Source organism: Calonectris borealis, chromosome 2 (genome assembly GCF_964195595.1).
Source record: "Calonectris borealis chromosome 2, bCalBor7.hap1.2, whole genome shotgun sequence".
Classification (NCBI taxonomy): Eukaryota; Metazoa; Chordata; class Aves; order Procellariiformes; family Procellariidae; genus Calonectris; species Calonectris borealis.
Window position 1 is genome coordinate 58523125 of NC_134313.1, and position 13243 is coordinate 58536367.

At 41.7% G+C, this 13243-nt stretch overlaps 1 protein-coding gene across 1 annotated transcript in view; it reads right to left on the reverse strand.

The window, feature by feature from the left end:
- PIEZO2 (piezo type mechanosensitive ion channel component 2) overlaps nucleotides 1-13243 on the reverse strand; it is a 177841-nt gene that overhangs the window by 81719 nt on the left and 82879 nt on the right. Inside the window, exons 12-16 of the mRNA XM_075144509.1 lie at nucleotides 9424-9547; nucleotides 7540-7790; nucleotides 6720-6868; nucleotides 5826-5999; nucleotides 2364-2405 (exon numbers count right to left, since the gene is read on the reverse strand). Of these exons, the coding sequence (XP_075000610.1) occupies nucleotides 2364-2405; nucleotides 5826-5999; nucleotides 6720-6868; nucleotides 7540-7790; nucleotides 9424-9547 (740 nt within the window). The remainder of the gene's footprint in view (nucleotides 1-2363; nucleotides 2406-5825; nucleotides 6000-6719; nucleotides 6869-7539; nucleotides 7791-9423; nucleotides 9548-13243) is intronic.

The following is a 13243-nucleotide window of genomic DNA, read 5'->3' on the forward strand; positions in this document are numbered from 1 at the left end:
GACAGAAACACAGTAACCTTATAGGGTTTTGTATGAGAGGACTCATCTTTCTCTTATTCATATAACTCCCATTTGTATCCAAAAGAGCCAGAAGGTGATGGGGTTATAAAGATGGGTACATGCAATATATATACACGATAAAGCCTCAATATGAGCTTAGTTTTCAGTATGTCGGCGCTCAGTTCTATTGACCTCAGCAGGCTTGAGCACAGGACTGTGTGCTCAGGAGATCCAAGGCTAGATAAAAAGCCCTGCCCGCTATTCAGAAAGTTAGTCTACTTGGAATCTTTCTTCCCAGACCTCCTCACGTATTGCTAGGATTGTTGTTCCTCTTTTTTAAGAATTTTTTTCCACTGCAAGATCATATGATATCATGTAATAGACAACACTGAGGTATTAGGATATAAAAACTGCACTACTTCAGAATATCTAAGTACAGGCTTCACAGCTAGTTAAATGTAACTTTAGGTTGGAAACCACATACTGGTGGGAAATGATCCAAAATAAGGTATTGTGTCTGACACTTAGGAAGAGAAATAACTAAATAATAATGCAGACAAAAAGCCTTGAAGGTACAGCCACTAATGGTTTTAACTGAGAGCATTTTTCACCCTCAAATTCATTAAACAGGGTATGACTAATAAGAATTAAATTAGTGGACCTAGTTTTATGCATCAAAGCAATTTCAGAGGCACTAAAATCAGGCATGTGCCCCAGGTCTTTGCTGGACTAGTACTTTCATCTATTTGTAATTTGCTAGAGCAGAAAAATAATTAATAACAACTTACTGGATGCATTATGAAGAATCTTTTGCCTTTGGTAATTTTTTTGAAATCAGTTTATGAATTGCTTGAAACTTTCTGTCCCAAAACAAAAATTTCTCAAGTGTCCGTCATGCACAGCCTTAATAACATAAAGCTTTCTGCTCTGCAGGACATTAGCGACCCATCTCCTGAATATTCGGCACGCAAGATTCAAACCAAGCACGCAGTGCCATACCTCTGTTGGCAGGACCCTGAGTTCTCTCCCTGCCCTTGCAGGGGGTTTTGCTCCTTGCATCCCAGGCCAGCTGGCTGATACGTGTTGGGGTGCGTGCAAGCCAGGAAGCCTCAGCGCAGGGGGTCCCTCTCCTTACTTCGGGAGCTGCTTTCACGCAGAGGCTCTTGCCCCTACATTGCGGCTGCATGGCAGCTGTGCCTGTGCCTGCTCCCATGCCTCCCTGACCCTAAGTCTGACACACGGACTGACCCCCTGCCTTCATCTCTGATCTGGCCCATCTCTATGGACTTGCTGGGAGCTCCCCAGGCTGCGGCTGACCTTTGTTACCATCTCCGGACCTGATCTTCACCCTCAATTGCTAGTTCCCATTCCTGACTCCCCGTGGGAGAGAGCCCAGCCTTGCCTCCTGGCTGTGCCCCTCGGCTCCCAGCTTGCCTGCCCTCGCCGAGCCGCCTCTCCTCGCCACTCCCTGACACACGGGCTTCCTACAGACCAGATTTCCAGCTCCATCACTATGTGATGACATTTGAAGAAGGAGCGTGAACATGACACATAGATTAACTTCTTGTTAGAGCAGGTAGTCACAAATATCTAAACAAGGGATTTTCTCGGCTTTTCTATTTATATTCAGTAGCGACAACAAACTCAGAAGTCCTTCTATTCTCAGAGCTGATCAAACAAAAGCCCATATTTACTCCAGTCAAATATTTTAAAAGAAATCTACTTTCTGGAACTGTTTTCAAGATGCCATTTATAAAGGGATGACGACGATGGCAATATGGGCTTTTGTAGTTTGGATATTGCAGCACCCGACTCAGGCTATGAATTAACACCCTTAGCATGCAGTGGTTTCAGTGTACTGCATGTTCCATTTCTGTCTCTGAATTGGGAAGTCTCAGTCTGTAGAAACTAATAATACATACCGCACATTAAATTGACCTGGTCCTCAAATTCCCTTTCTCAGGTGTTTGTGAGGAAGACAGGGATGTGTGTCTGTGTGTCTGTGTGTCTGTGTGTATGTGTGCACATGCAAGCATGCATCTTTCCATGCACAAACAAAGGGTAGATAAACGAGCCTCCTCAAACAAGTCTGTTGTCTGCAGCCAATTACAGATAGCACCAATTATTCCTGTATTGAGGCATGGGCAAAGTTTAAGAGAAGAATTCCCAGCTGGGAGATGAACTCACAACGTATGCATATGCAGGAGAGCTGTATTAACTGCTTCACCAACTTTAGGAGACTACAATACCTGAACAACATTCTCTCCCTGCTTACTTCACAGTACTGTGCAGCAAGAACATACTTTGTTTTAAGGCAATTAAGAATATTTGTTTTAAAGGAAAGGAAGAATTGAAGTACCCACCTATTAATTATTAGATAAACACGGCCATTGACTTTGGCATGGCTATGAGGTGGGAGATGGAAGCACAAGAATGGATAAGATGAAAATGGGAAATGAATTAGAGAGAGAGAAAAGGAAAAGATTAAATAGGAATGAATGCACTTTCCTGTCTACCAAGAGAGACACATTGTCATAACAAAGCACAATCTCAAAGCTTAACATACACCATGCAGAAAAGTCTAGGAAGCTTATAAATGCAATACTTTGACATTTAGACCATATGCAACTTCAGTTAGAACTGCAGGTTCTTTTCATAGACCCCAAAATGCGATAACAGCCTCTACTGCTTTATCTCAAGTAAGCCACAGAATATTCTGCATATTTTTAAAAATGGCTACTTCGCTTATTTTTTTATTTAAAGGTGATTATAATAGAGCATGATACCACAGAAATTATCTGCCTCACAGCCTTTATCTCTGCCATGTCATAATTCATGGTGCAGCAAGAAAATGGGCTTGGGAATTAGAGGATTAGAGGATTTTTCTTTCTCTTGCAGATGTAAAATTGACCTTCATAAATCACCTTTATAAATAGTGAGAAGTGCCTCACTCTGCCAGTTCCAATGTGCCAGTTTCTGTCCCATTTGCAGCTGGCAGAGACTTACTCTTGAACTCACTCTGCAAACTTTGCTCATGTGAAGCAGCATCTTAATACATGAACAGTCTCAGCAATTTTAACAGGATTCTTCAGTTAGACACGAACATAATACCATAATCATACATAGCAGCTCAGGGGCAGATGGAGGAACTGGAGCTGCTTTCCCTATTACTTTCATGACTAGCTCTCACCTGCTGTGGTTTTTTTTAACAAATTCGCTATCAAAAGGATTGAGTTCTGTCTGCTTACTCAAAATTAAGGTTCAGTTTATTTAAAATTTTTTGTTTGTTGCAAAAGAAACAGCATAAAAGCAGTTTTAAAAGGTAAACTAGCTGTTGAGTGAATGCTAGTGTTTTCAAAGCAAAAGGGAAAATAAAGTTTTAGTGGCCTTGTAAAATTGCACATATACGTATGAGTTTTTAATCTGTGTTTTAATTGTCCCTGCCATTTATTTCTATTGCTAGTATTACTGTTAAACTGGAGCTGGTTGTTGTGCCAGTTCTTATTCAGCTTTATGCATCATTGATACAAATTTCAGCTGAGCTCTCATCCTGGAGCTTTGAACTATAAAGTCAGCTGATGCTCAGTACTGATTTATTGCATCAAGAGGGAAGAAAACAGCTGGATCTTCATATGTCAGGCATTGTTTATGGTAATACAAACCAGAAAAAGTGTTCTGATTTGGGTATTGGACACACTTGTGAAAGTTTCTGAGGAGGAATGTGATAACTGCGATTTTGAAATACTGCAAAATGGCAAATGTAGCACATACACCACATTTAAGAGTTAAAAATATCTAGCTACTTATCTGACAGCTCAATACAATCTAGTACACATTTAGACTTAAAAAAACAGCAATATAGTAGCAAGGCAAAAAAGCTAGTGATATCAATCACACGATCCTCTTCACCTGCCACTTTACTTCAGTAAAAAGCCTGGTGCAACAACAAATGTCTGCTTTCAGCACCCTATCTCAAGGTTACTTACTCCTGGCAAAAATGTCACTGGCTACCGATAAAATCTATATTCTATAACCTTCTTTTCTGATACTAGTCTTTTCTTTACTTTAATTTTTTTGGGTCTCAACAGGACACTGAAAACATTTTGTGTCTTTAGCTTCAGTGATTCCATCCTCCGAGAATGATGTGACTTTAGTCACAGTGATTCTCTTCATGCCAGCATTTGGAGAGCTGTAGCTAATATTTTGGTATCCTTCACGTGTAACAGAAAGATTTGCAAGTAGTGGTTTCACAGGCAGAGTGCACTGTACCATGAACCCACCTAAATCCTGGGAGTGCCACAGGTTGTCTTTTCCATTTTGTGCCTTCTGGATCCCACTAGCAGTGAGGTGGAAGCTGTTTCTATGTTACTCAGCACAAGTGCAAAGTGTTTGGGCTACAAAAGAGCTTGCGCAGTTACTGCAAACTGTAGCATATTCCCCCAAATGCCTCAGCCTGGGAACAACCCGTTTCAGCTCAGACACCTATCTGGGCTCTGGTTTCAGGGCTTGGCTGCCCACTTCAGAGATGTTATAATAATAATGCAGACAACATGCACGTGCTGCTGCACAAAAAGTCTGCTATGGGCAAAGAAAGTTTGCTCACAGAACATTTCAAAGGGCCCTTGAATCTACCATCAGATTTAGCAATTCAAGAAAAGCAAAAGGAAAAAGTATTATGCAAACAGTAATTTAAAAAGGTAAGTTAAAAAAAAAAATACAACATTGTTAGGAAATTTTATCAAAATGGATTTGTTCTGGTTTTGGCAACTTCTTTAAGTACAGAAACCAGAAGCATTCTATAAAAGTAGAGTTTATTCACATGCACTGCTGACAGAGAACACAAACATACTGGTACCATACACTGTAAAGTTGCTTCATATTCAATTGAATGTTCGAAAAATATCTGAAATGCTTTTGTAAATCTAGCAAGTCCTAGAGCAGAATTCTCTGTTAAGATAAACTGTCATCATTCCACAACACACTGTAGTGTACGTGATGTCATGCAGCTAGTCCCCATTCATAGAAATGCAGCTGAGTTACACTTATCATTGGACAGGTAAATGCTCTAAAATCAGTCTAAATGAACTGGTTTCTTCAAGGAATTAGAGTAAATCATCGCATAAGATGACGCTATGTACTATGAGACCATTTCTCTCTCTTATACTCCTGAAGCAGGATCCTAGGCCAGATATGTTTTTATGCAGGAGAATATGGAAGAGTTAAACACAGGAAAAGTGAGGTCCCAGAATAATGAAAAAATGCTAATGAACTTCTTGATGAGATCGCTGAATGTCTCAAAGAGCTAGCATAGCCAAGGGTCAGTACTTCAAAGAGGACCACAGGTTTGGGATTTTTCCATTTCTGAAGTTCAACTTTACAAAAAGGCCTAATTGTCCAATACAAATGTGGTATTTGCCAAAGATGTCCAAATCTTCATTTGACATTGAAAAATGGACATTGAAAAACTGAAGTGACACAAATTAAAAACCATATTTCCTATTATTGACAGAACTTACAAAAAGGCACACATAGCAATTAAGCATCTAACTCCTATTAAAGGTCAAAGCCAATGAGATAAATACATAAATACCATCAGTACCTTTGAAAATGTACCCCAAAATGAAAAACTTCAGTGTGTAGGGGAAAGTGGGGGAAGACAGATACTTTGGTTGTCATTTGTTTAGCGGGGCACCGGATACTGAGCAGCTTTTTTTTAAGCCATAGCAAAGGCAAATAACATCTAATGAAAACTGAGCATTACAAGACAGTCAGAAACAGCATTTTCATACAGATAACCAATAGCTCCATTTACTGTGTTTCTTTACCTGTAAATAGTGTTGTCCTGTTTGCTGGTTACAGCTTTTAAATCAGTGAGCTGGAGAAAACGGTCATGGAAATAGTGAAGGTGTAAGATACACGCCAGTAGGAAGGAGGTGGGGATAAAGATGCGTGTGAATAGCTCAGCCACAGAAAACTGTTTTAAGCCAAGGTCCGCTAGTCTGGAAAAAAAAAGTAAGCCACTAAGCCACCTTTTCACACCAAAATCTTTTTCTTGCCATGAGACATTATTACAAATAATTTGCAATAGGAAATAAGGGGCTGGTACTTGTTATGTGGTTTTAATTTTTAAAATTCTTCTAAACCTGCAAGTTTTACAACGCAGATATCTTGTATTTGGACTCAGTAATGTAGAGAGATACTATAAATGTACAGGGTCAAATGAACCAACCCTGGCATAGATCTCTTGAACCAGATGAGTTGGTTCTGATGGGAAGTCCTGCACTAGAGATCCACTCATATTGCATATACTTTCTCATGTAAGCTCCTGTTGAGAAATGCCCAACACATCATGAGGAGGAAGAAACACGGCCCTCCTCAGTAGCAGGAAGGCACGTCCACCTTCATCAGCTCCAGACATCCTGCAAATCTACCCCGAGTCTCTTCCCAGATCTTGCTCCCATGGTCAGAGGTAGAGAGGAGTATTGGCACTGTATCAGGAACAGGAGCGATGCCAAGGCCTTGGCAGCAGATGAAATATGACTCTTTGAGTCCCCCTCATGCCCTTGCTCATCTCTACTGTTACACCAATAAACCTATGGCTTCAGAGCTGAGCCAAGTCAGCTATGCCTGGGGATGGTCTCATGATGTTTTCCCCACACAAGAAGGAAGACTGAACTCAAAAGTCCAAAGAAAAAATGAAATTAATTGAAGACATTTACTTGTTTTCATCCAGGCCTGTCATGTTCTTCCACAACCCAGGGAACGACTCAAACTGGTACGTATAGATGAAGATAAGTACCAACATCGTGTAAACAACTACTGACATCCAAAAGTATTTTAAAATCCTTCTCCACCATTCATAATGCACCTGAAAATCACACACTAAAGATGTTGAAACAAGCTGAAGACAAAGACACTGACAAAAATACTGACAACACTGTACTGGCAGAGAAAGACTAAGAATACTATTTTTCCTAGCTGGCCTGAAGTAAATAACACCCAACAGCAGCCACAGTTCTTTGAGATACAGTTTCTACTCCTGATGCACACACACCCGAGTACAGACTTTTGTATAAAAATGTCTGTTGCGACATGGCCACAGACATAAAGGCCAGGGACAGCTTCAGTCACTCAGTTTCCTCACCATTAGGTGATGAAAGTCCAGGAGGAGAGTGACTCCATGCTCATTGGGGTGTGGAAGCTGTGTGGGCCAGTTGTCACAAAAATTGGTGGCTATGTAGGATGCGCACAGGCCCAGAACCTTCCCACACAGGTTCCAAAGCTCACAGTGATGTGGGGTGGAGTCCCAGAGCAGAGCTGTGTATTGTATGCATCTAATTTATGTGCACTTTGCCTGTCACTATACTCAAAAGCCAAAGCAGAATTAGTCTTAAGCCCTTCAAATGATCTTATTATGTTGTATCTGACTAAAGAACAAACACACTCTACGAATTCTGCTTGGAGCTACTTTATTACCAAGTTAAAGGTATGAACCATTGTATTCAAGGACAAAATTTAGTTAACACAGTTCTCACTTACCTGATAGAGGGCCACACAGAAGAGGAACAGTACCATATAGATGATTTTGTACATGACAATTCTACCCTCAAAGCTGACAAAGAAGAACATGCCCCCACAGACATAAATCCAGTACTTGATGAACATAGCCATCACCAGCTTCCCCAGGACTTTCATAATATCCTGTTCATCCTCATCATCCTCTTCCTCCTCCTCCTCTTCCTTCTCTTCCTCCTGTTCTTCTGCCACTTCTCCCTCTTGCAACTCCTCTTCTGCAAATACAGAGTCACATTTGGCCTCTGTCTGTTTTGAGGACTTTTAGTAAGAATTAAAATCTCTGCACACAACTCACAAACTTAAAACACAATATTCACAAGAGACTGTATTTCTGAATCACACACGCCTCCAGAGCAGGGGAAAGATTTTTAACTTCGTATGAGCTTCAACCTGCTCCTGGAGCCACACGGTGCATAGCTATACGTCCTTACCAGACATCCGTCTTCACTTTGTCTGAAATGCAGGCAGCTGTAGCAGAAAATTAGAGCCTAAAGTTGTATAATGCATAATAATCAAAACACTTTACATGGCAATACCTATCCTCCCAAGCAAGAAAGCTTTTAAACTGGAAAACAAAGAAACCACCAGCACCACCAGAAACCTCTCATCTTGAGTTTAAAGTTTACACTCTCATCTTGAGTTTGAACCTCTCATCTTGAGTTTCATCCTTTAGAGAATATTGTGGTTACACCCAAAAACCACAAGCAAGAGAAAACATTAACATAAAACCAAACTAGCTTAAAAAATATAAATGCTGCACCAACACTGCTGTTTCTCAAAGAAACTACCACTTTTCCAGCTTCTTCTGCTGTACCTGAGCCATTGCAGAAAAGACAGGCTGCTTTTGCCCTATGAAGAGATCAGGATTCCCCAGTTAGTAACCTTGCGAGGCTTGCGGAGGGCAGAGTAAGTGTGCCCCCAGTAGCACGTACACATAAGCAAGTATCTGGATAACAGGGCTTGTCAACCTCAAAGCACGTAGCTGTAATGCTTTTCTTCACATTGAGAACAACATTGAGACTTCACCATCAAAAGGCTCGCCCTCTCCTTTTGTCCCACTCATCATCCCTCTTCTCAGACTCTTTCCTTGCTCTTGCCTTGCAAATCCTTGCAGTGTCCAGCTCTGACACTGATCAAATGTTTTACTTAGGCAAATACTGTAATTAATCAAAAAGGAAGCCACATCACTGTTTCCTGGTCTGGCTTTCTACCATTTCAATGAGAAACAACGAATTGAACTTGTTCAGATCAGCATCCAGAGAGACAGAAAAGGGCAAGGAAGGTTTGGGAGAACATGTGCCCAGTAGCAAAAGAGAGAACAGGCCACCAAGCTGCTAGATGAGCTGAAACTGTAGCAGTAGCAGTAAACTTCACTCCAGGTATGCTTCGGACAGCATGAGCCCCTGCACTGAAAATATACATGCTTATTTTCCCATTGAAATTAGTAGTTTAACTTCTGGTTTTGTACAAGTGTTTATGTACAAACACAACTTCCAAGGAATTTACCAACTGACTTTTCCTATGTAAACTCTTCTTCTCCTGTAGTTAAACTCCTACGGAAATTAATCTGCTGGTTTGAGTTTGGGACACAGGAGTAAACTGATTATTTGAAAGTTCCATGATATTTCTCAAACGAGTCATTTCTGTTACTTACCATAAAGAGAATTCTCATTTTATTTGCATTTCTGAAATTCAAAGGCGTTTTATTTTTATATCCCAAGAGACAGTTGCACATAGACTTTGTAATATCTTTCTTAGCTAATAACAGGTATCTTGCTAATTGCTTTCAGCATTACAGAAATGCAGTAACTGGAACTTCTATCACAACTAAATTGGAGGTGGCTTTACCTTTTTCTTCATTTTCTTCACTTCCAACTTTGACCTCAGATAAAGTAGCTTCTTTTAGCTGAAGTGCTTTCTGTTCAGTGAGGTGTTGCCTAAGCAGTAGCCAGAAAGTAATTGTGAAAAGAATCTGCAAACAAAAATCAAAACAAAAACAACAGACTAATTGTATATCCTATATCCTGCTAATACAAACATGCTTTCATAAATTTTGCATGCCTTTGTTTTCTCTGTCCATCAGAAATGGTAGCAATGGCATCAGTATCAAAGTGCATCTCTGTGGAAGTTAAGTCATTTAGGAAATGTTCTGTATTGAAAACAACTTACTTTCATTTGCACTGTTCCATCGAGTAGTAACTTTTCACTCTGCATCTTTTCTTAAAGGTATTTACCTATGCGGTTCTATTCTCCCGTGTTCTAGTCAGTTTTTAATTCCTGCCTTACAAGTTTAAGGATCTTCTCATTATATATTGATTGGTATAATTTCCATCTGTCTATTTTTGTTCATTTTTCCCTTTTTGCAGGGAGGAAGCACAGGCAAGTGAGTGTATTGTCATTATTAGGGTTTGGTATATATCCTAAGTCCTATGACTTAGGAGGTTTGGTACTTCAGGTGCTTAAACACAATTAATTTAAAAATCAAAAATTTCTTCGTATGTCTTTAAGTTACAAAAGACACAGTCAATTGAATATGCCCTGCATTTGGAGCAGTTACAAGATTTAAGATGGCTCTTAATACTTTGAAGACCTTTAAGATATGATAATTCCATAACAGCAGGATACCTTAGAAATAAATAAATCTCTTTAATGAAGACTGCATTTCTGTGCTTTGCAAAAAGCTAAATTCAACAGCTTGCAATACTGAGAGATGGCCAAAATTCAGAAAACAGCATGATGCCTGTTCATCACACACTTGATTTTATGTTTCCACTGATTTCAGTGGTGCAGAACAAGGATTATTTCACTACTTTATAAGCTAGAAGAATAAAATCTCAAATAGGAAACGTGTAAGAACCAAGTATTTTGCATACAATAGAATGACAAGGCCAGTCCCACAATGTAAAGAACTCTCCTGTTTTTCATCTAACGCTCAAATACTTCATGGGGGAACGGAGAGGTCCCAGGCTAGCGACAGCTGTTTTCACTGACTCTGCGGCTAACGCTGAGCTGCAGCAGAAGATTGTCAGCCTGTGTGAATTGCCACAGCTTCTCCAGATACCTCCTGGAGCTCTGGCTTTTGAAACACAAACCATGGATATTGTAAAACAGGGATTTGTTCTGCAGTGATTAGCTCTGTCTCCCTGCTGCATTTACTCCTCGTTCTCTTTGGCATTTCCAGAGCCAGAGCTGGCTCTAAGAAAAGTCTTGAAAGGTTGCAGATTAAAGAAATGCTTTCAGTCCACCTTTTACAGTATCCATTTTATTCCCTTTTCAGACCAGGAAACACACACATAGCATGCAAAAAATTATGCAGAAAGAATTACAGTGCATTTCTTTCTATTTTCCTCTCTTTGCAAAATACGCTATCCAATCTTCATTTAAATTCAAACTTTATTCAAAGGGCTTTAAACTAGGAATAACAGGGAGGGACAGAGGTACTAGCAGCCTTGAGAGGGAGTGATGGACAGGACTGACAAGCAAAGGGCGCCTGGGGTGATGTGAATGAAAGGAAACACATAATCAACAAAACAGAGCTTATGTGGGGTCACCTCAAGCATTGTACGTAAGCAAGGAAATGCCTTCAAGGCACAATTACAGGGAAACCTTCCAGATTCTTTCTGGGAAATCAGCATGTCAGGTGCCTCTCTGAAGTGCCTGTACACTAATGCATGCAGCATGGGGAATAAACACAAGGAATTAGAGACCTCTGTGAAGGGCTATGATCTTGTTGGGGTCACAGAGCCAGGGTGCGATGGCTTGCATAGCTACAGTGGAGAGATACATGCTCTTTAGGAAGCACGGGCCAGGAAGATGCGGAGGTGGAGTTACGATTTGCGTGACAGCACAGCTGGAATGCGTGGGCTCTGCCTGGGGATGGATGATGGGCCAGGTAACCTGGAAGGAATATAGAGACACTGGCCGAGCATGCAGAGACACGGTTAGCAAAGCCAAGGCCTGAAGTTGAGTGTGGCGAGGCATGTCAAGAGCAACAAGAAGAGCTTCTGTAAGTACATAAGAAGAAAAAGGAAGGCTAGGGAAAATGTGGGCCCACTGCTGAGTGGTGCAAGGGCCCTGGTGACACAGGACATGGAAAAGCCTGAGGTACCAAATGCCTTCTTTGCCTCAATCTTTGCTAGCAAGATCGGCCTTCAGGGATCCCAGGTCCCAAAGACTGTGGAAAAGTCTGAAGCAAGGAAGACGCACCCTTGGTGGAAGAGGATCAGGTCAGGGAGTACTTAAGCAAACTGAGCATGCATAAGTCCATGGTCCTGATGGGCTGTACCCATGAGTGCTGAGGGAGCTGGCTGATGTAATTGTACAGGCTACTCTCAATAATCTTTGACTGATTGTGGTGACTGGGAGAAGTTCCGGAAGACTGGAGGAAAGCAAATGTCACTCCTACCTTCAAGAAGGGCAAGATGGAGGATACAGGCTGGTCAACCTCACCTCCATCCCTGGGAAGGTGAGGGTGGTGGGACACTGGAACGAGTTGCCTAGAGAAGTTGTAGATACCCTATCATTGGAAGTGTTCAAGGTCAGGTTGGACCAGGCTCTGAGCAACCTGATATAGTGAAAGATGTCCCTGCTTACATCAGGGGGGTTGGACTAGATGATCTTTAAAGGCCGTTTCTGACCCAAACCATTCTATGATTCCATGATTCTAAGGTGATGGAGCAGCTAATCCTGGAAACCACTTCCAGGCACATGAAGGGCAAGAAAATCATCAGGAATAGTCAGCGTGGATTCACGAAGGGGAAGTCATGCTTGACCAACTTGATAAACTTCTATGACGAAATGGCTTGGTAGATGAGGGGAGAGCAGTGGACATTGTCTGCCTAGACTTCAGGAAGGCTTTTGACACTGTCTCCCACAAGATCCTCATGGACCAGCTGATGAAGTATAGGCTGGATGAACAGACAGTGAGGTGGATTGAAAACTGGCTGAACAGCTGAGCTCAGAGGGTGTTGATCAGTGGCATAAAGTCTAGTTGGAGGTCAGTGACTAGTGATGTACCTCAGGGCTCAATACTGGATCCAGTCCCGTTCAACATCTTCATTAATGATCTGGATGATGGGGCAGAGTATACCCTCACCAAGTTTGCTATGACACAAAACTGGGAGAAGTAGCTGATACACCAGAGGGTTGTGCTGCCATCCAGAGGGACCTTGACAGACTGGAGAAATGGGCTGACAGGAACATCATGGAGTTCAACAAGGGGAAGTGCAAAGTCCTGCACCTGGGGAGGAACAACCATTACATTTTGGGGGCTGACCAGCTGGAGAGTAGTTTTGCAGAAAAGGCCTGGGGATCCTGGCGGACACCAAGTTGAACATGAGCCAGCAATGTGCCCTTACAGCAAAGAAGGCCAATGGTATCCTGGGATGCATTAGAAGAAGTGTTGCCAGCAGGTAGAGGGACGTGATCCTTCCCCTCCATTCAGCTGGTGAGGCCATAATTTGAGTGCTGTGTCCCATTCTGGCATCCCCCGTACGAGAGAGACAGGGACTGGAGAGAGTACAGTTGAATGGCCATGAAGATGAAGGGACTGCAGCATCTCTCCTATGAGGAAAGGCTGAGAGAGCTGGGACTGTTCAGCCTGGAGAAGAGAAAGCTCAGGGGGAATTTCATCCAATGTCTATAAATATCTGAAGGGAGGGTGGAAAGA